The 22,041-nt window shown below is 43.8% G+C and overlaps 1 protein-coding gene across 2 annotated transcripts; it reads left to right on the top strand.

The window, feature by feature from the left end:
* Positions 1-907: 907 nt before the first annotated feature.
* Positions 908-20,202, top strand: LOC115574286 (breast cancer metastasis-suppressor 1-like protein-A). 2 transcript variants are annotated; one of them, XM_030405727.1, is made up of 11 exons: positions 908-1,190; positions 1,424-1,514; positions 2,373-2,500; positions 2,686-2,765; positions 2,976-3,072; positions 3,606-3,695; positions 3,814-3,878; positions 3,970-4,009; positions 4,283-4,412; positions 6,273-6,421; positions 20,164-20,202. In XM_030405727.1, the coding sequence occupies exons 1-10, from the start codon at positions 1,055-1,057 to the stop codon at positions 6,388-6,390; spliced, it is 975 nt and encodes a 324-aa protein (XP_030261587.1). In that variant the 5' UTR covers positions 908-1,054; the 3' UTR covers positions 6,391-6,421; positions 20,164-20,202. The 2 variants fall into 2 exon arrangements, with proteins under 2 accessions (XP_030261587.1, XP_030261586.1); XM_030405726.1 differs by lacking the exon at positions 20,164-20,202 and having other exon boundaries at positions 6,273-8,360.
* Positions 20,203-22,041: the final 1,839 nt, after the last annotated feature.

Here is a 22,041-nt window from a genome sequence, read left to right as displayed (position 1 = left end):
ATTTACATGTACGAATGCTGTAAATGCTCCGATATCGAGCTCTAACGTAGAGTTAATGTGTGACTGCCAATCCAAACTGTCTAAGGTCGCGTGTGAGGAAGTCCAATGTACAATTCCAGAGTGTACTGAGTATTTTTAAGGTGTGTGAAGACTGAGTGGAGGGCAGTGGATATGGCATCCTCTGCGGACGAGACGATGCGCATAAGTAGGCCTGCTCCAGAACTCACTTGGTTATATTCCATCATTGTTTTATAAATCTCCAAAGCACGAGTAAATTATTTAATACCCATTATTAAATCTATTTGTTGCTGCTGACAATGACTTAACAAAGGGTGAGTTAAAAAGCAGTACCCGACACATGACTGGAATTTAAAGAAGAATTGTGCTGGTATAAGATCAAAACAGAAAACAAACAAAAAAAAAACATAAAAAGAAATCTTATGAAGAAATCTCACTAATAAATAAATAATTAGACAAATTAGATTTGAAGAAACAAACTAAAATCCTAAAAAAATAACAATTATAAACAATTATGAAATCATTTGCTGGTCTGCAATACCTCATATTTGGAAAATTAAACATAGCTACTTTAATTTCTATTGTTTATATTATGTTTAATCTTTTAAAAAATATAATCAGCATTTATTTTTAAATACTTTCACTGTTTAAAGGGTCTAACAGAACCTATACACTGTAAATCTTTAGTAAGAAATATATATTTAAATGTAAAAGTCAAATATAACCTAATAAACCATCACAGACATATTAACATATCTGCACATACAGTATGTGTGAGGTATCAAGAAAAAGTTAAATGAACTACAAATCCCGAGAGCCTTAGCGTGGCGCTTGGTTACTCATACTAACATCTGATTGGACGGGCTCAGTAAAGCTCCGCGTGATTGGCCGACGGTGGCCATGTTTGCGTTACCAGCTGTCTAGATGCGAGCTAGCTAACCGGTTAGCTGTCTGAGGTGTATTTGCCTCATTTTTCGGGCTGAAATCAACGAACAGCCCGTCCAGCCCGTCAGTACCGGCCCATCTGGACCTCACGATGCCGGTCCACTCCCGGGAGAAGAAAGAAAACAACCACGAAGACATGGAGGTGGATTTTCCCGAGCAAGACGGCAGCAGCACGGACGAGGAGGACACCGTTAGCTCGTCCGTGTCTGAAGATGGAGACAGCTCTGGTAGGAAAAAAAAAAAAAAAATCAGGCCTTAAACATCAACACACAGCTAAAATATCAAAATACACTTCTGTGTCGGACGTGTGTCCAACACAATATGTGACTGTTAATGAAAATGAGCTCACGTCCTGACCCAGCTGGGTGGATACAGGCTGAGGTGGAGATGCTATGATGTTGATGGCTGTGGGTGAAAGTAAAGAGCTGATGTCAGACCTGTCATTGTTTACATGATGCAGAGATGGACGATGAGGACTGTGAGAGGAGGAGGATGGAGTGTCTGGATGAGATGACCACCCTGGAGAAACAGTTCACTGACCTGAAGGAGCAGTAAGTCACACACCTACACCTGTCTGTCCTGAATGGAGACTTTACTGCATGTTAAAGGTGGATTTCTACTTGGAGATGCACCTGGATGCTTGGCATACTCTCTCAAAGTCACCACACATGTCCATCATTTGTTGCCGTAGCATTTGAAATGATGGACCGTGCTCTGAAGACTCACCTGGCTCACCTGGCTGTCTTGTTAAGGGTCTTTTTGCAGGGACTGTTCTCTACGCTGCTGGTTATAAAGTCACCTGCAAATCACTTGTAACATCCTGGATTGTGCGCCTCAGACGTGATCTTCCCTGTCAGCCATGTTGAGGTTAAACTGACCAAAATTAAACACAATTTAATCCTTAAGGTTAAAAACTGTCTATAAAGTTATTGGCTATATCATAAAAGCCATTTGAAACCATTATTCCGGACATCGACAACAACTTATTGAAAACAATATTCTTTTAAAATCTTCACGCAACATTTGAATGACACTCCAGTGCGAGCTCTGTCAGTATGATGTTTAAATGTGCACACAAATAAATTGATAATAACGAGTATAACTGACTTTATCTAGTGCTGACTGGCGAGAACACCTCCCTAATTTTGAGGTGAAAGTCTGTTTCAAAAATGCTAATAATGTTTTCAGCTCGGCTGCTGCATTAAATAACAACTCTCCTGTTGTAGACGTGCTGCAGCATCCTCTTCTCAAAAGCGTGGACACAATTTTGTTATTCTGCAGACCAGTGAGAGATTCCTGCATCCCTCTTCTGTTCTGCTGCAGCGCAAGATATTTTCTAATTGCTCAGCTTTAATGCTCAAATAATAAGTTTTTGCATCGATGTGCCTCCTCGTGTTTTCAATATTCAGGTTGTACAAGGAGCGTCTGAGCCAGGTGGACATCAAGCTGCAGGAGGTCATGGCAGGCTGTGCTCAAGAGTACCTGGAGCCTTTAGCCAACCTGCAGGAGAACATGCAGATCAGGACCAAAGTTGCTGGTGAGTCAAAGCAATATACACGAATATTTACATCTGACTTTGTGGACAGAGATAGAATATTTTTTTTAGAATGCATTTCACCACTATTTTGGCAAACTATGGAATTGCTTTTTTTTTGCAGCTAAAGGTCAAATCTTTAATTCTTGCTGCTTCATGTTGATCTGACGTTTGGATGCTTGTCACAGGGATCTACAGAGAGCTGTGCTTGGAGTCTGTGAAGAACAAGTATGAGTGTGAGATCCAGGCTGCCTGCCAACACTGGGAGGTGAGAGGTCAACACATGAGTCAGAGCTCTGCGTTTCTCTACGTCAAAACCACATTTTGTTCACATATATTTTTGCCTTTACAGCGTAGGAGCAACACAGTGCCACAGTGTCCACTACCTAAACAGACTGAATTGACCCACAGTAACTTCTCCTGGAGATGTTTTTAATGTTTTTTTTTCTGTTTTTTTTTTCTTGTTTGTGTCTCCCAGAGTGAGAAGCTGCTGCTGTTTGACACTGTGCAGAGTGAACTGGAGGAGAAGATCAGACGACTCGAGGAAGACAGACACAGTATTGACATCACCTCAGGTACCGACCGGGGCTGCAACCAGCAACTGTCTGAAATGTCTTTTTTGATTATTTATCAAATAAAAACCATCAGAGGTTGAGCCTGCAGTGACATCCTGCCGTCTGGCCAGCATCTCCAAAACGACTAGTGTTCAGTTTATATTGTTGAGAAGAGACAAAAGTATTGTTCACATCGTCCATTTTTAATATTGGGTATAAGGGCTGCAACAAACGGTCATTTTCATTGTCTTTATCAATTAATCAGTTAGCTGTTTGGTCTATAAAATGGCAGAAAGGAGTAAATACAACTGTTCAAAGTGTATTTATTTAATAAGTTTATACAAACCTTTTGTAGTTACAAGTACAAGTACTAATGATACAAGGTACTGTAAGTGTTGTTAATGATAATCACTGAATAAACATTGCAAATTTGATTGAGATGCAGAGTTTGCACTGAAAATCTATAAAACAGATGTTTGAAACACGATGCAAATGTCCTCCAGAGGGAAGTGATTCGTCTCCTCTCTCTAATTTTGTCCTCTCTCGTTTTCCAGAGTTGTGGAATGATGGATTGCACTCACGGAAAAACAAGAAGAAAGACCCGTTCTGCCCCGTCAAGAAGAAGAAGCCTGTTGTCGTTTCAGATATCCTTTTTCCCTTTGTCCCGTCCTTGTCTCATTACTCCCATCATTCATCCGCGACGTCCTGTGAAGATGTTTTCCCGCCACTTCTGTGTATATCCTTCCTTAACCGCTCTTTCACGGCCCTATATCGTTTACATGCTGCAAGATCTGGATATTCTTGAAGACTGGACCGCAATACGGAAGGTATTTTTGTAAACGGACGATGAAATCTCTTGGCGAGTGTTTTGGAGTTGCGAGTTGACCTTTCCCGTCTGTTTGCTCTCCCTCCTCACAGGCGATGGCATCGCTGGGGCCACACAGGGTGAAGGTGGACGGTAAGAGTTTTCTCCTCGTCCTTAGTTACAGTCAATATCTGGCTGAGTGCAGCGATCGACCGGCAGTCACACAGGAGGAGCCGATTCAATACTTTGAGCTAAAAGTACTCAAGCTCACAGTTGAAAAGGAGACAAGTGTTGCCTCCTCTGCTGTCTCTGTCTCTCCTCCTGTCCTTTTTATATTTCCTTCTGTATTTCTTCCAAACTTTTACACCCGTGCCGTACACGCCGTCTCCACTCACGTCCTCTTTTTCCTTCAAACTCTCCCCGCAGTTCCTGCAGTCAAGCCGGACAGACATCACCATGTGGCGCGCTCCGAGGACGGTCGACTTTTCTATGACAACCAGTGGTACTGCAGGGGACAGGCCATCTGCATCAACAGGAAGGACGAGTACCCGACTAGGTGTGTGTGTGTGTGTGTGTGTGTGTCTGTGTGTGTGTGTGTGTGAGCAGAGTTAAAAAGCTCTTTGGAATAATGAGAGGGACTGATGATTATGGTTTATTGCCTGTGTGAGTTATAACGCTCGCAGATGTGTGTACTCATCTGTGACAGTCTGTATTCCTGACTCATTGTGTGTGTGTGTGTGTGTGTGTGTGTGTGTGTGTGTGTGTGTGTGTGTGTGTGTGTGGCCGAGTTGCGATGGTCACATGGAGGATTTATTTGTGATGGAAATTATCGGGGAGAGATTTAAACAAAGACGGACAGTGTGAGCATCAGGCTGAATGATTGTGATTCCACGTTCTGTCCTGTGTGCCGTCGGGACGCTCGGGGAACAGCGGGAATGATTTGATGTCAGTGTTTTCACCGCAAACCAGCCTCCCTCAACAGGCTTCTGTTGAAAAGCATACCGGAGCGTGCGTGGACATAAAATGAAGTTTCCTTCACCTGATCTTAAGCTAACTCATCACCAAAACCAGCGGCCAGATGCACACAATTGTGTTGGCTTCCCAAATCTTAACTACCCACCTAAATATAGGTTATATTCAAGTATAACTAATCTAAAGAGGTTTTGAGTTTATAGATGCTTTCATACTGTGAAAGCTTCAAAATAAAGTATACTCAAATCAGACAATTTGCATACTGAGGCCCTGTCCGTCATACGTAGTTATTCCCAAAATCAGATCTTTTCCGATGCGTTTTGGTGTTCTTGTAAAGACGTAAACTGTGTTCTAGGTCACTGAAAAGGAACCTTTTGGAAAAACTCCCACCAGGAGAATGATATAACTGTGATTGTCGGCGTCTGGACGGCAGTAGCAGAGGATGACGCAGACACCCACTTCCTCAATAGGTCTTATGAGTGTATAAAGCATCACTGACTAATGTGGACTTGGAGTATGTGTCATGATATTGGAGTATTTGAGTCTGTTCACTGGGGGAATGGACGTTGTCTATATTTAGGGAGAAACGCGCTGACATTTATGATACAGCGATGGGAAAAAAAGACATTAGGTAGAGTTATCCTGGAGGGTTCTGTGAGGGAGCCGTCGTGCTTCTGCGCCTCGTTCATGGTATTTTCTTGTTTTTGTTTTAAAACCAAAAATACCCTGTTGTACATGCTGAGTAGTCCTAAATATGTTGTTGTTTGAGTGTGCCATTAATGGACAAATGAAATGGAGAAACTACTTGCAGCTGGAGAACAAAAAAAAAGAAATGTGGGTGGTGGTGGAAAAGCTCCAGAAAGATCTTGGACAATGAAAAATGTTCCAAACATTCAGTCTGAAATGAGACATTTTGCTTTGTTTGTGTCAAGTTTAACTTGCAGTGAGATTCTGTCATCACACCTCATCGTTTCCTGTCAGTATTTAGCGTTGAGGTACACTGATTTTATCTTTGCATGTTACTTCCTTAAATAGTGAGGTGTGTCGATAAGATCCTAGTAGATACTGAAGAGTAGAATTAGAATCAGTTTCACAAAGACACACATGCACAAACCTAATATATTAGAACTTTTGGTCTTATTTAGCAACCTGACGTCAGTGGAAAAACTTGGAATGATATTGTGGATGTCTGTGAATGTGAAAATGAAGATTGTATTCTGTGTTTCTATAAATAATTGGTTAATGTTACACAGAGCTTTAGAGGATGTTCGTTCTCTTCCCCCTAATTTCCCTCATAGTCAGTATCTGTTTACCAATCAAGCAGTTTGACATGGTCATTTTCCCACATGAGGGCGGATAACAACAGTTTGGGTGACCTCTGCATCCTCTCCGTAACCGATCGTGTGCTAACATGCTAACATGGTTGTGTGTTTGTGTCCCGCAGCGCCATCATCACCACCGTCAACAACGACGAGGTGTGGTTCAAACGGCTGGACGGCACCAAGTCAAAGCTGTACATCTCCCAGCTGCTGAAAGGCAAATACACAATCAAGCACTCATAAAAGGGAAACACACACACACACACACACACACATACAGGCAAAGACCATCATCTCTGCTGTGTTTCGTTTTGTCTCCTTTTCCGAGCGGTATCTTTTTTCTACGTTACGTGCAGTCGCACACACACAAAACACAGCTAACTTCAATCCCTTCGTGTAACAAAAGAGAAACTGTCTCACAATCAAAGATCAACTTATTCAGCTCTAAGGAGACGATCTCCTCTGTAAATATGTAGGTATGTTGATATTACTGACGAGGTCACAAAGTGTCATTTTCTCTGGAGCGGAGATCAACGCAACGTGCTGCTAAAAATCAAAACAAAGGGAGAAGAACCGGAGCAGTAGCGAACGGTGAGCGGCGGAGCTCAGTCGCGTGCCTTTCTGAGACAAGACGATGCCTGAACTATTGATAACAATGCAGTGAAGCCTTACTCTGTACTGCGTTAGCACCAGGAGGACTGAAGCGGGTCAATGAACGAGCGAGTGTGAACCCTCCCGACCTGCGCGAGGATGCCGTCAGCGGCGCGTTTGATTCGCCTCTGCAACGCACCGGTTACATTTTTGAAAACGTCACGCTCCACGGAGCCTCATGAATCTGTGTCAGGATCCCCGGGGACGCCACGTTTGAGATAGCATTTGATTTATCGCACAAGTGTCAACGATTAATCCGTTTTTTTGAGTAAATGATTACAACGTGAACATAATGAGATAAAACTCTTCTTCGAGGAAACACCCCGGGGTTCTGTTGGAACCCACTTGGGGAGCCGCTGTACTAAATGATCTCTTGATGTCTTGATGTGTTCGTCTCATTTTCCCAGCACTGTATTTTAAGTTGAACCAGAGGCCAGCCACATGCACTACGCAAAACCTCGACAGTAACAGGAGGTGCCCTTTGTACATAGAGACGACTGTATGTTTTTCAGTATTTCACTGTGATTCTTCCCTCCATCTCCTATAATGTTGTCTGATGGTGCCTACAGCTCACTATTGAAGGCAGGACTGACTCAGATTTCTAACTCATAGTGCCATTTGTCATTTTTCTTCTCTTTATTCAGTCCATTTTGTGTGCGCGCGCTATGAATATAAGAGCTGAAAGGACTGCGTATCAAATCCTGCAGTGTAAATGTGACACCTCTGAAAAATCAAACCATCTCCTGTTCCCCGTCCTCTCTCCCTCTGTACTGTCACTTCTCTTTCCTTGTTCCCCTTTGTCTTCCGTCGAGCCGTCAGTGAAAAGGTTCCTCCACATTGACAGTTCAACGAGAAAGCGAAGGTGAAGAGATTCTTTTTTTAAAAAATGTATCTACAATCCGTCCGATCAAACCCTTCTTTGTTTTTGTAAATGATACTTGATTTAACGGAGGGGATCTTGCTTTGTGTTGTGTTTACGGTGCTTTATATACATATTTCGGTAACACTTTATAATAACCATCTTTAATAAATGCCAGTTAATTGTTAATTAAACTTTAGTTAATTGTTATTTCACTGTTAATAACCTTTTACAAACTATTCATTAAGCAACTGATATAATCATTAATTTGATGGCACTGGTTAAAAACTTTTACATTTCATAGTAAATTAAGCAATAATAAATGCCATTGTTTGTTGAAAGTGAAATAACTATTAACTAAAGTTTAACTAACAATAAATCAACCATTTATTAATGATGGTTAGCGTAAAGTGTTACTCATATCTCAAAGTATTACCTGCCAGTAAAAGAGAAGTGCTCGCAACGTTACGTCATGAACACGCCGTGTACGTGAGGCCGGATGTGGCGCTCACTGAGAACATCTTCTCGATAGTTTGTTGCAAGTTTTTCATTTCTGTTTTTTTTTTTTTTTGTTTTGACGTTTTTATGAACTATGGATCCTTTCCGCATCAAGAGGGGGAAAAAATAAAAGAAAGAAATCATGTGACATTGTGCCAATGCATGTACAGCTGATTAAAGATTTTGTTTGTAAAAATTTGAAAAAGATCAACAATTATTATTCATGCTGGAAACTTAAAGCAGCAACTTTTTAAAGTTGTTCTGGAGAAAGTACTTGATTGAGTGTTTTGGGTGAATGTTTCAGGACGAAAGACGTGAGACTGGCGTACCCCGCCACTCACCCGATGCCCCGTGACCCTGCAAAGGATAAGAGGTTGATGGATGGATGGAAAGAGTCTCAACTATCAAACTATCTTTCTGTTAAGTTACATCCTGTTGCTTTAATTTGAGTAGATTTGTGTTTCCGCTCTGCTTTCAAAGGTTTTCTGCCTGCGTTTTCCAGCAGAAAGGAGAAGTGTCGGTGCATTTCGATGATTACAGTATCAACCTGCACTGCTCAGCTTCAATCAAGCTAATTTCCTTTTCATGGCCTAAAGAGCTTTTGGATAAAATAAGAATATCAAGAGCTTTGCAAAGAACTTAAAAACCCGATTTGGATTTGGTCCAGCATGCACAAAAAAAAAGCCCAGATACAATCTTATATAATACTCCAGTGTATAATGGAAAAAGTCCCTGACAGCGCTCAACCCAAAGTCACCCCTGAGGTTCGCTGAACTCTGGCTCCACTCTGTGACAAAAAAAAAAAGAGAAAGAAAGAAGAAGAAGGAAAAAAGTGGCGTGTGTTTGGGAGAAACATGCTGAGCTGGTCCTATTTGATAATGGCTCTTTTCCTTTCAGTCACTTATTTCTGCCAGAAGGACACTCACTAGATTAACACCACATGCCGGTATTGATTCAGGATCTGCGCTGATGTACCATTTTCTTGCCCTCGCCTCGCACACTCCATCTGCCCGGCCTTGGGCCTCTGCAGACACCTCGTGCAGAACCACTACAACCTTTGATTGATCTATTGGGAGTATTGATTAGGTGTGGCACTGTAGCCAGAAACTAAAAGCAATCAATTCAGAGCCTAATTGGTTAAAATTCCCATTTAGATAGAGCTTTATAACCAGAACTGGTGTGTTAATTGAGTAGTATTTGCTCTAATTCACCACATGGTCACACCGGGTCAAGACAACGAAGTCTGTGAAAGAGAAAGTATTTTAAAATCCCACATTTGAAACCACCAATTAGGTCTGGCATGCACTCCCCCTGTTGCACTACCATTTCAGGCCAGAAGGTGTCAGTAGTGCTCCACAGTGGAGGGGCAGCAGCCTCTGCACTGGTTGGGAGGAGGGAGGTGGTCTGTGAATCTGGGGCACCCTGCTGCTGAAGCCCTCCAGCTGATGAGAGAGGGAGAAAGAGAGGGATGAAGGCACAGTTTGATCACAGCTCGCTGGCCACGTCTGCTACTGCAACAGAGGGAGAGACAGAGAAAGAGGAAAATCCCCATCACCGCGTCAAAGACAGCAGCAGCAAACAAGCATCAGGACTGTCTGTATCTCAACACGCCACGCAGCATCTCTTTAGAGCTTTCCTCGAATCTGCTTCACGCACTCCTGTGAACGTGCACATGCACAGCTGAGTATGGTCTGAAATATACGCAACACGCTTCACCAAATGCACCCAAACACACGCAGACGTCACAGCAAATGTCAGGATTTTATTTTGTGGTTTTTCATCTTGATTCTGATTGAATCTGGATACTTGGTCCCCGAGTTTCCGGCCATCTACAGCCCCATCTATACTTAATGAGTAACCAGAACTGGAGGGTCATTGGGACGTGTTTACTGCAACACTGGGGCTAATTAGACCGTGAAAGTGTCACACTGTGCTAAATTCTTTATATCCCTTCCCCTTCTGTGTGATGCATGTGTGTGCATCGCTGTGCATTTTCAAGAGGCCGTGTATGCAGATCTCTTTGTGCACGCATGCATGTTGCTCCGTGCCAGGCACTGTGCGTGGGCGTGTACCTTTGATGCCGATTGTGTAAGAGAATGTTAAATGCATACATGTGTAAGTTTGCATCAAAGGGATGAGGCAAGCTGCTCATCATCAGCGTTAAGTTGAAGAGGGAGACGAGAGCGGCGTGGATTCAAGTGGACAGTGCTGCAGCGTGCAACCTGTGATCTAAATGCGCCTGCTATCACCTCGCTAGGTGTGGCAGTGGCCTAGAATCAGCATCAGGCTATAGGCCCTTTTATTTATCTCACGCTGTTCATGCCGTCTCTTCTTGCATGACGTTGGTGCCTCGTCAAAGATAGGCCTCTCTTGCCCGTCACACTTGTCAAGTAAGTTTATATGCCGCCTATTGGAGATGAAACATTTTATGTAGGTCATGGCCTGGACACTAAACATTAAAGCTGTGCATGCTCTCCATTCACGCATTGATCTGTTCCAAAGCGTGCTGGCTGACTGACATGGTTTCAGAGTGGCTGCGAGTGGGACAAAAGTAGTGGGAACGCAACCACACCTCATAAAATTCCATTAATGTTTTAGGATTCAAGCAGCCGTTCCTTCCAAGTGCATGTCCATTTCCACACATTTGTTCTGTTTGTCAAGTAAAAAAAATAATAAATGATTCACTTTTGAGGAACTCAAGCGTAAGTGATAACGCACAGTTCTCCCACAAAACGACAAACGTCTTGTCAAGAAAAATGTCAAAATCATGTTGAATAAAACAACGTAGCGCGTCCCTCAGGATGACATTTAGAATGTGCTGGGAAAGTAGTTGTATTAGTCAACTTAAGATGGCACCAAAGAAAAAAAAAGTCTAAATCCAACTGTGGGTTACAGAAAGGTCTATCTTACCAGGCTTCCACTTCACAAGCTGTACAACAGATGCACAACACAGAGATTCGGTATCTATCAAGATACTCCCGAGTATTCTTCTGCCAGCATCTTGTGTCCACCACCAAGCCCTCTTTTCAATGAGGTGCCAGCACTGGTTTGACTATTTCTAGTGTTTTAACATGCTGGGGCTCCATATTTGGTAAGGACGTAGAGCCTTGTGTAGGAGTTTTTCTCCCGACTTATCAGACTACATGCCACGCATAGCCCCCCAACTCCAGTTTAGTAGACTTTAAACAACTGAACAGGAAGACAGGCGTGCTGTGGCATGGCATCTGTTATGTACCCCTGACCTCTCACTTGTGTCCTGGTATTTGAGAGCTAACTTCTGCAAGAACGACGGACAAGAACAAGGAACGGCAACCAACAATATCTTACTTGTGATAGTTAGCAATCACAGTTTTTGCCATCTCTCAGACAACAGGAGTGGTCTTTGATGGCTGAAATGACAGATGCAGCGACTGTCACATCACAAACTACTATTGGAGTATCTCAGGTCTGGCAGGGTTTGATATCCTATAGCAGTCGGATTGTGAAGTCTTTCTGGGTACCCAGAAGACATGTAGTGACCTAAAGACCCTCAGAGCCAGGAAGACGGCTACTGTGCAGTCAGTTCAAAGAATGCAGCCTGGCCGAGAAGTGACAGCCTTTGACTGTCATGCCTCAAAGCGGCACATCTACTCCTTACCCACCGAGGATCATCCACCCTTGGGAGTAGCTATGTTTTCTCATGGGGCATGGCCAAAGAGGCTGCTTAACATTTTGCATCCCCTCCATCGGATTCTTTAGCTGTCAGAGAGTCAGACAGGAGGAACTGCCTGTCAGCCTCTTAGACTCAGCAACAGTCTTAAGGCATGCTGTTGTATCAATGCTAATGCAAAGCTAAAATCCCTCCCCTCCCAAACTGGGGAGTGTTGTCACAGGTGGATGGCATGACTGGCACAGTGCTGAACCTCGGGGCAGCGTCTCAAGGCCTGGATCCTGAGATGGACAGGGTGCATGTTGGATTGACTCTTGCACTGATGGAGCAAAGTCCCAGAAATGGCTGGGCTTTTCAGACGGCGGGTGGGGAGAGTGGGTGGGCCATGAGAGCTACCCAGTGTGTTCTGTTCTCCCTTTCCTGTCAGTCACATTCTACTATTTGGGTGTATGCATCGGTGAGCTCCTTTTGTCAGGTGGGGTTTAGAGAGGGTTTATTTTTAACCACCCTCTACTGAGGTTGACTGAGGCGGCTGCATCCTGTGGTACACTACTCTGCCCCTCGCTAGAAATTCCCAGTTTGTACCCACTGGACAGGGGCCTTTAAAGCTGTTATCCATCAAGAGGGCATTGCTGCATGCTTTCACAACAGCCGAGAGGTTGAATGAGTTGTTTGCCCTTTTTGCAAACCACGCAAATTGCATGCTTAGTTGAGGGTATCTTTGAGGTGCCGCCTTCAGACAGAGCCCCGTCCTTCTTGCCACCTTTTTGTATCTTGGAAGAAACCCCCCCCCCCCCCCTTAGCTGGCTGTGTACACTCAACAAGGAGTGCAACAGCAGTGGAACATCTGTTGAGGACATCTGTATGTTAGCATCTAGGTTGGGGCCCTGCATTTTTATCAGGTGTTACATGTTGGATGCTGGTATCGGTTTAAATAACCTGTGAATGACTATGTGAGTTTCTGTCAGCCAGCTTCACCTTTCTCTTTCCCTTTTGCAATAAAGACTTTTCCAAGATCTTAACTCAGACTTCCTCTTTCTAGGCAGCACCTGCAGCAGTACCGACAGGTGAAGTTTGCCATTTAACTTTGCTAAATTACTGCTCGGTGAACAGTTGGTGCAGCCTTGTCTCTTGGAGTGGGATACTGCTCCCTCTTGAACTTTCCCCAAGTAGCTTGTTTGGCACCCGGTAAGTGCTACTTGCTTACATGTCAAATTTTTAAAAGCAGAGCGCCATGATGACAAGTGGCCAAGTTGTTGGAGCCGCGTTTGAGGGATCTGATTAGTATTCCTTCCAAAAAAAAAAAAAAAAAGCTAATGAGAAGAAATGCGTGTTGATGAAAGGAAGAAATAACAAATTGCTAAAATCTCCGATGAGAATCTGCAACCAAGAGTGCTTGCTTTTTACTAAACCTTAAACATCATTATTTCGACCTCCTTCTAGAGTTCTCGAGTTCTACTCAGAGAGCGGTGATATTTGATTTCTGGAGTAATAACTCTTTTCGACTTGATAGCTTGAAACCGAGGAGCTCCACCAGGCTGACGAGCCCGCATGTGTCAGGTTTATTTAGCTGACCAGACGAGGTGGCAGTATCACCTTCCACCTCCACACCCACTGTCCTCAGACACCATACAGTATCTCCTCATTATGTCAGCTCTGATATGCAAAGTAGTGCTGGCAACCACTGTAACATGGCAGAGGCACACCGGGACAATGTTTTTGGCTGTGTGTGTGTTGGTGTGTGTGTGTGTTTATCTCCTTCCCTGTCTGTATTTGTGTGTCTGGATGGGCTCCCCAGCCAGTGGTGGCACTGTAGCTGTGACTTTACATACAGGGGGTATCGAGTTCAGCGTCATCTCCCCAAATGGATAAACACACACAACTTATCCGTCTCTTACAGGCTCAGCCTCAAGTGCTCGGTGCAGGCTCAATATGGAAATGTAGTCAAATGGCCAACTGGCATCAGCGACAGGATAAGAGACCACAGAGACTTGGTAGTCAGGCCGATTCTCCTGCATCAAAATTTAGACACGTAAATACTTTCTCTCAGCGTTCTGGTTTTGTTTGCTTACCCTCTGAAAATACCTGTGCACCCAATGTGTGTGTGTGAAGGCAGGCACATACATGTTTCATTTGAACGTACACTTGAACGTGCGCCAGCCATGTTTACTGCATGTGTGTGTGTGTGTGCATATCAGGTTGTGTATGTTTGTGCTGGATGCAGAATCAGTGGAGTGAGAAACAGAAAGCTCAGCCAGCCATTTGGCTGCGGTCCTAATTGGCTGTGCACTGTTGACAGGATGCTGACAGAGCACATCGCACAGACAGGTACTCTGTTTCTCTCAGTTTCATCTTCAGGGTTTGTGAAAATATTTCCTCTGAGGAATTCCCTGCTCTACTCATTTTCAAGCATGAAAAAGAACCTTAAGTGGTGCCCTTTGACAAGTTACAAAGCTTGTTTTTCTACCGTTTGGATGCAGAAAAAGGGAATGGGGAGGCTGCCAGCCTTAATGAGATGCTGCTCTGCTTCTTATCGGGCCGTGCTGGTTTACTGTTGGGTGACCTGCTTGGCTTCTCTGTGTGTGTGTGTGTGTGTGTGTGGACAAACATATGAACACACATGCAACTCACGGCAACCCTTTAATTAGCATTCACACACAAATACTGTGATTCCTTTTATGCGTAATGTTAGCCTGCAAAGTGCTAATTTGCTTTGTACCGTACAACTGACAAAGACCAATCGGCACCATCCTGGGCTCAGAATATCAAGAGCACCACTCCTCATAATGGCACACTCGACTCTGTGGGGAACATTCATGCGCACACTCGCACAGAGCCTTTGATTGACAGCAGAGACCACTGGGATGCAAGTGGAAAGACGGGGGAGGGGACGCTAGCAACATCTGAAACCAACCATGGCTAAAGACGGGAAAGGTTGGCGCCTCGGGGTGCTTTTACTCAACACTTTACTTTGATGGGTCACAATGATATCACTTAATGCACTTCTTTCTCTCTCTCTCTCTCTCTGCTTCTCATTCATAATTACATTTACTGAATCTCCGAGCCCTTCAGGTGTCTTTTCACATTGTGCACAATATGTAAAGTTATGTCATACACTGTATGCCTCTAAGAGTAGTAAATGTAATGTGCCCAGTCGGCCATGTTTGCAGAGAATAACACAAAGTCACCAGGCTCATCAGTCTAGACTCGAGGATAAAGATGTCATGGTTTTGCTATAAAGGTTTCTGGGTTGTAATAGTAGTGTGATTAAAGTCTTGTGCACTTGTACTCTTTGTGTACTGGTCAGTTTCTGCTATCTAGTGGAGCTCGTACAGCTGAGCTCGTATCTGACGACCTACACGGCCACCATTCGCCCTTTGCCTCAAACCGCTGGCTCAGACGATCAGCAGCGTCCATCACTTTTTGTAAAACAGATCACATCGTTCAATGCTGATGACACTCTTCTTCATGTAGCTAACGGGGGGTTGTCAAGTTGTCACATTTTGCTTCCCACATTCGATTAATTCGTCTCTCGATCTGGAAATAAAATCAACTGGACAGAATCAGTGGCGACCTTTTAAATGGCAAGATTTTAATTTCTTGTATATGCAGTTGATTTCAGTTGACATGCTGGCAAACGGTGTCCCATGGGGATCAGCACCCCCTGCACACCGTCGTCATTAAATAATCGTCACAGGTCGACACCACTTTCACATCCGTCTACTAAATGTAAGGTTAGCCAGCAGCTGGTTAGCTTTGCATAGCACAAAGACTGGAAACAGGGTGAAGCACATGGCACGGCTCAGTCCAAACTTAACAAAATCCGCCTGCCATCACCTCTAAAGCTCCCTAATTAGCACCTTATCTTGTTTGAGACCCCACTGGTTTCCTGGCAGTAACTGGTCCTAGCCCAGGAAGAGTCCAGCATTTATCCAGTCATGCAGTGCCGGCAAAAAAAAAAAAAAAAAAAAAAGAAAGAACAGGAAAAACTCTTGTTATTTCACCATAAGTTTACCACCCATGGTTAGCCTCTCAGTCACACCATGTAAACTGCCTAAATAGGCTGCTTTTGCTGTGTTACTTGTGTGTGTTGCTTATTGGAGCAGTTAATTAACATGTGGAGGTAGATACAAACAAGCTCAACAACACGGAGCCAATGGTTGTGAAACTCTTTATGACCTACATAGGCGAACAACACCATCAGCAAGAGGATTGGCTATTTTTACATAGTTATTTTTAATGCCTCTCACCAGGTCGGATTCTGACTTAAGCGGGTTTGTTTAAGTCATAAAATTAAGGTTTTTTATGGTGGAGTGCTGAGGATGAATTGATATGTTACAGTTATTAATCTCACACAGCCACAACTCCATACTCTTCCTTGTTGCCATGCATCGTGCAAAAGGCTGGTTTTAAAAAAGAAGAAAGTGAAAATTATATGTTGTGATATAACGCGTTTGTCCACAGGGGGCGCCAGAATCAACAGGAAACAAAAGTACCCCGTAGTTGCTTTAATAAGCTGAACAAAATGTTTAGGTTTCACTTTTGGATTTCGATGAGATTTCAACTCCTGATATCTTAAATTCTAGATTACACTAAAATGCAGTCGTGAAAGTATCTCTTGGAATTGACTGCTTGTTATAATTGCTCGAGCCTACGATGAGAAAATTGAATGAAGCCCCCAATTACACCACGAGTTGTTATTTCCTCACTTCAGCTTTTGTACTGATTACACAATAATGTGTTAACCGGGAGTGCTAATTTGCAAATATTAGCTTGCTGGCACTCTTAACGAAAGATGTTGATCATGGTAAACATTATATCAGCAAGCTAGCCTTGTTAGCATCAAGCTAAATGCAGCCTCACAGACCTGCCAGTATGTAAACTTTTGGTGTTGTTCATCATTCTTTCACCCCATTATTGGTTCATTAACTTAAGTATGGACCATTAAAATACTTGTACATCGTGATCCTAAATATATATTTGTCGTGACACCAGAACATATTGTTAAGCGCGGATGTCTTTCAAGGAATCTTCCAGAGTAGAAGTTGAGCATTGAGAGGCGCTGGAGTGTCCTTAATTCCCTTCAAACCGGAGGGAGAGTTTAAAAGGTGAATCTGCTGTCAGGCTGAGTGCAGACAGGAAGTTAAGAGCCATCAGGGGACGACCCCACATTTTAAAATAACGTCTCCTTTCTCTGCGTCGTGCTCCCGTCTCTCCAGCTGCCTTTTTTTTTATGTGTTACATCACTTTTTCTCTTTGTGGTGTGTTTCCTCCTCCTTACACTCTCTATCACACCTCAGTCCTCATCTTTCTGTACATGCTACGTTATACATGAAGCCTTCATTTGGGCTTTAGATGTTTTACCCGTTTTGTACATGATGCACATTTTTCCATCCCACAATGGCCTCTCCCTTCCTAACTTTTTTATGACTTGAAACCACAGTGATAATAAACAGCGGCTCGTGGATTCAGAGCTGTCATTCGCTGGTGTTTTCTCACTCTCTCTGTCTACTTCATCAGATGTTTCACTCACTTAAAAGATGGCATTGAGAGGACATGACATGAAAAGTAGACTTTTGCAACCTGAAACCAGCCAAGTTCAGTGTGCCGAGAGTTTCCCCCTCATGCTGCTGTCGACGGGTTTGAATTTGAAATATTTAAGTGATTCTCCAATTTTGATAAAGCTCAACCGCTGGAAGTCATACCAGCAGAGCAAATAGGATACGACATGTGATCCTTCAGCAGTACGACAAAAAACAACGCATATATCGAGCCCATTACATGACCTGTGTGTTTGTGCATTGTTATTGTTGTTCAGCGTTGTCTTAGAAGCAGAATAATTCCAATAGCTGTGGCCTCAGCATTAGCCGCTGGAATTCAGTTCAATAAATGTCATTAGTGGTCTCCACATAAACAATTACAGTGAAGCAACCCAGCGGCTCAGAATACAGAATACACTGCCCACTTCAGAAATCCTCCATCTTTGCATGTGTTCTACCGAGGAGAACCTCAGTTGGCCTTAATCGAATCACAACAGCTAGCTGGTCAGTACATGTATAACGGTGTCTCTGACATTATGTGCGTGATAAGCACGGCTCCAGACTAATTTTTCCACCACTGTCCCAGAATGGTCCCGGAAAAAAAACAACTTTAACTGTCCCGAAGTGAATGCAAACCATCCCGAATTTAAAATGTTGTTGCTTAACATTGTCAGCGTCAGCACCGCTGGTTGTACGTTAAAAGCATGAGCATTACGACTGCTCTTAGCTCTGACTATGCACACATAAATAATGGAATAAACAATATTACATTGGGTAATATGTCAGGAAAGACATCGACAATCCTCAGATTAATTAGGTAATTGGATATTAGAATAACAGGAATGACAGAGAGAAGTTAGTTAAATTCTTCTGCTAGTCAGCGACTTAACTCCAGTCCAATAGGAGGCTCCGTTAGCTGTTATCCTCTGGCTTCTTCATCTAGAACCATCATCTGGTTTTAAGATTTTATTTCGTCCAAATTTTCGTTTGTCACTACACATCCGCTAAGCTAATGGCGCTAAAATCACCCTAAGAAGTATTTGGCGTTAAGTGTTACAGGGTGAGCATCATCCTGGCTAAACATCAGCATGTTAGCATTGTCGTCGTGAGCATGACGACGGCGTACAGGCTCAGACTTCTGGTTTGTTTGTGACCATGATGGACTGTTTGTGGGTCAGATCTGGCGAACAGCGGTGGACCAATCAAGTGTCATCATTCCACGCAGCATGTGGGCCGGCTGAGCGCGTCTGGTACAATTTTGCTATCTGGAAAAGCCGCTTGCGTGGCTGCAGACGCTTAGTCTTTTTGATTAATAATCGCAGATTAATCAACTAATTGTTTTCTGCTCTGCTTCGTTAATTTACACACATACAAACTGTTGCCGACATGGCTGGATATGAATAAGCCTCCCTGCAACGTTTCAGAGTACGAGACGTGAAAGCAGCTCGCTTTTATTTACAACCCCGGTTCCAAATGTGTTGGGACGTGTGTACAATCCTTAAAAACAGAATGCAATCATTTACAAACGAATGCGTTCATGTTTCCAGTTAATATGTTTATTCTGTGCTTTAAGTCAAGTTATCACAAATATCTTTAAGGGAGACCAATTAGTGTCACCGTAGCCTCCACACAGCTTCCAAAACTGACTTCCACTTGTGCCTGTGTCACCCACATTTCACACTTAACGCCACATGAACTGCACAGCTGTGAGCTGAGCAGTAGTTACGAGGGTCCTTGTCAATGTCTGGGCCCATAGGCTTGGCCTCGTCACAAACCTCCAAAGCTGACATCAGATCGGCTGTCAGCTCCGTTTATTATCAAGACTGTGCCTCTCTACCGTCGAAGCTACTGTAGCAACTGCGAAGTCGGCAGGCAGGTGTTGAGCACGTGATGCCGAGCCACCCGAGGACGCCGCGAAGAAGCACTGACTCACAAACACAAGAAGGAACACGGTGTGAAATTGTCCCAAGTGGTGCGGTGCCTCTCCAAATCAATTCATTAGGTCGCGCAGAGGTCAAGCTCATTACAATCCCAGCGTGTGTGCCGGGTTGATAGGCCAGTAATGTGAAGGAGAAGCAGCTGTCCTGAAATGGATTCATCACAAAGAATCCAAACTCACATACACGTTCGAATAGCAACCAATTCCTCGGCCCGGCTAATGCTGAATTATGCTACAAACCGTGTCTGGCTTTGCTGAGCAGAGGGCCTCGCGGAGGAAAAAAAAAAAGTGAGGAGCGCGCAGTATCCACCGGCCAGACCGCGTAAACATGAAAGCATGTAGGTGGATCGGAGTCCGTGCGTGTGCATGTGCGTTGCATTTTCGACAGTTGGATGTGCGTGGGCCGGCGGGATGTCAGAGGAAGACGAGAGAAACAGAGAGCAGCAGCACCACGCATGCATACTGTACCGCACGAGTGTACTTGTGTGTTCTCGCACAACGGGGATTTCTCGGCGCTGATCTCAGCGAATTCTGTTGCGTCTCCAGCAGTGTTGGGCGACATGAATATTCATGAGGTCCTCTTGTCTTTGGTAAAAGCCTCGTGTCGTTTCCACAGAGGGCCCCGCGGCCAGGGAGGGGAGGGGGGAGGGTGCACCGCTGAGGTGAATCAATGTTTCATCGCAGGTTCACCTTTTTTGGCATCTGGGAGAGCCGGAGGGAGGTCGTGTCAGTCATGACCGCGCCGAGGAGCTTCCTGTTTATCATAACGAGCGTGTTCGTGGTGGCGATGTGATCTGCATTTCACCTCTTACCTGATTTATTTCCCACGTGGCGGTGTGTGTAAGAATTATCTCTGCTTTACATTTTTTTTTAAAAGCACACACACACACACACACACACACACACACACTCACAGCATGTGAATGTGTTAAAAACCAGCCCTCCAGCTCTCCGTTTATGAATAAGTAAATAGAATTTCCTGTCCAGCAGTGGCTCCATTTGCCTCAGCCCTGCCCACTAGCTTCTAGCTGTGTTTTTTTTTCCTCACGTGGTCCTCTCTAACATCCACACACACACACACACACACCTCTTATAACCCCTTTGGCTTAACAGGCCTACTTTCACCTCCGGCTGCAACAGCGCCGGTATGCCTGCATCTTCCAGTCTTATGTAACCCTCAGAAGGAGGGCGAGCAGAGGAGCAGGCTCGCTCTGTCTTTATGTGCCGGCTTCATTGAGCCTCAGTGATGCCCGGGGGTGCGTGTTAAGCCCCGCAGACTGCGCACTGGAACATACATAAAGACAGAGCGCACTCAAGAGCTACCTGCATCCCCCCCCCACACACCCTCCTCCATCCATCCACATACATGTTTAAAGCGAAAATGAATGGGAGGGGAAGTGTTTGCATCTTCTTTATAAGGAGACATTCTGTTCCCTTTATCTGCCAGCGAACTAATGCAGGGGAAGGCTGGGAAAAAAGGGCTTTTATTGTGAAATGGATGCTTCTTTTAATGGGTTAGAGAGCGAGGCAGAGAGAGAGAGACTACATGAGGAAGGGAGATGCAGAGAAAAGAGATAGGAGGCACTAATGGAATCCTCCGTCAGCCAATCATCTTCGAGTCCAAACAATTCAAACGGGCTTTTTATAACGACAAACTTTGCTCTGCTTCCGAGGCGATTCTAACTGTACACAGTGTGACGTGACGGGGCTTTATTGTGGCGTTATGATAATGTGAGAGAGGTTCTTCCTAAAAAAAAAAAGGTTTGAGAGCCGGATTTTCCAGCGGGGTTATTAAGAGTACACCTGCCCTCATTAATGTTTCACCGGGTCAGGAGCAGGACCAACGGCAGCATCACTGGGTCGGTCCAGCTGGTCTTAAGCTTCAAGCGCTGATCAAAAAATGTGTCAGTGCCACACGGTCAGAAGGTTGTGGGTTCAAAACCTCATTTCTGTGTGGAGCTCGCTTCCAGAGTTTCCACAGTCTCTGGGTTTTATTTTTCAGGTGTTCTTGAAGGCTATCTAGGCGAGCAGGTGAGCTGAATTGGAAATAAAAATTCATTTAGGTGTGAACGTGAGTGTGAATGTGTTTGTGCAGCGCTGAGACAGTAATCCCCGCTTACTGGCAGAAAAAAGGAACTGATTTAACAACCAAGTCCAGCAAAAACACAAAATGTTTGCTGGTTTCAGCCTCTCAGATGTGAGAATTAGCAGATTTGCACAAATTGAAATAGAAAAATGTGAAAGTTTTAGACGGTTGGTTGAACAAAACAAGCAATTTAAAGACAGTCTCCTGATTATGGGCTGTTCTAGCTAATGTCTGATATAATTTGAATTAAATTATATAAAAATAAGACAATTAATTATTTAACTTGTAGAATGAAATACAATTCAAAAAGCTTGTTTTGTCTGACTAACAGTCCAAAACCTACAGAGGCCAAGAGCGGCCTTCATTGCATTTATTTTAATAACTGCTGTTATCAACTAATTAATGAACACGTTATTACTACATAGATTTTGAAGTCTTTCATTAGCTGTCCATGGCAATACGTGTTTGAACTTTTTATATTTCTGTGCCAAAATGATAGCTGAGTTTGGTACATTTACACAAATAATTATTAAATTATTTAGACATATAAAAGCAGCCTTAATTCCATTTTTATTGATCAAACTTTCAACTGTTAAATGTTCAAACCAGGAGTATTAATGATTAATCATGAATCGATTCATCGCCTGTAAGGGTTAAAGGAGTATCTTGTTA

The sequence above is a fragment of the Sparus aurata genome, chromosome 22 (assembly GCF_900880675.1).
Source record: "Sparus aurata chromosome 22, fSpaAur1.1, whole genome shotgun sequence".
Lineage (NCBI taxonomy): Eukaryota > Metazoa > Chordata > Actinopteri > Spariformes > Sparidae > Sparus > Sparus aurata.
The sequence above is the reverse complement of the archived record's forward strand: the minus strand, read 5'-3'. Positions and strand labels throughout refer to the sequence as shown.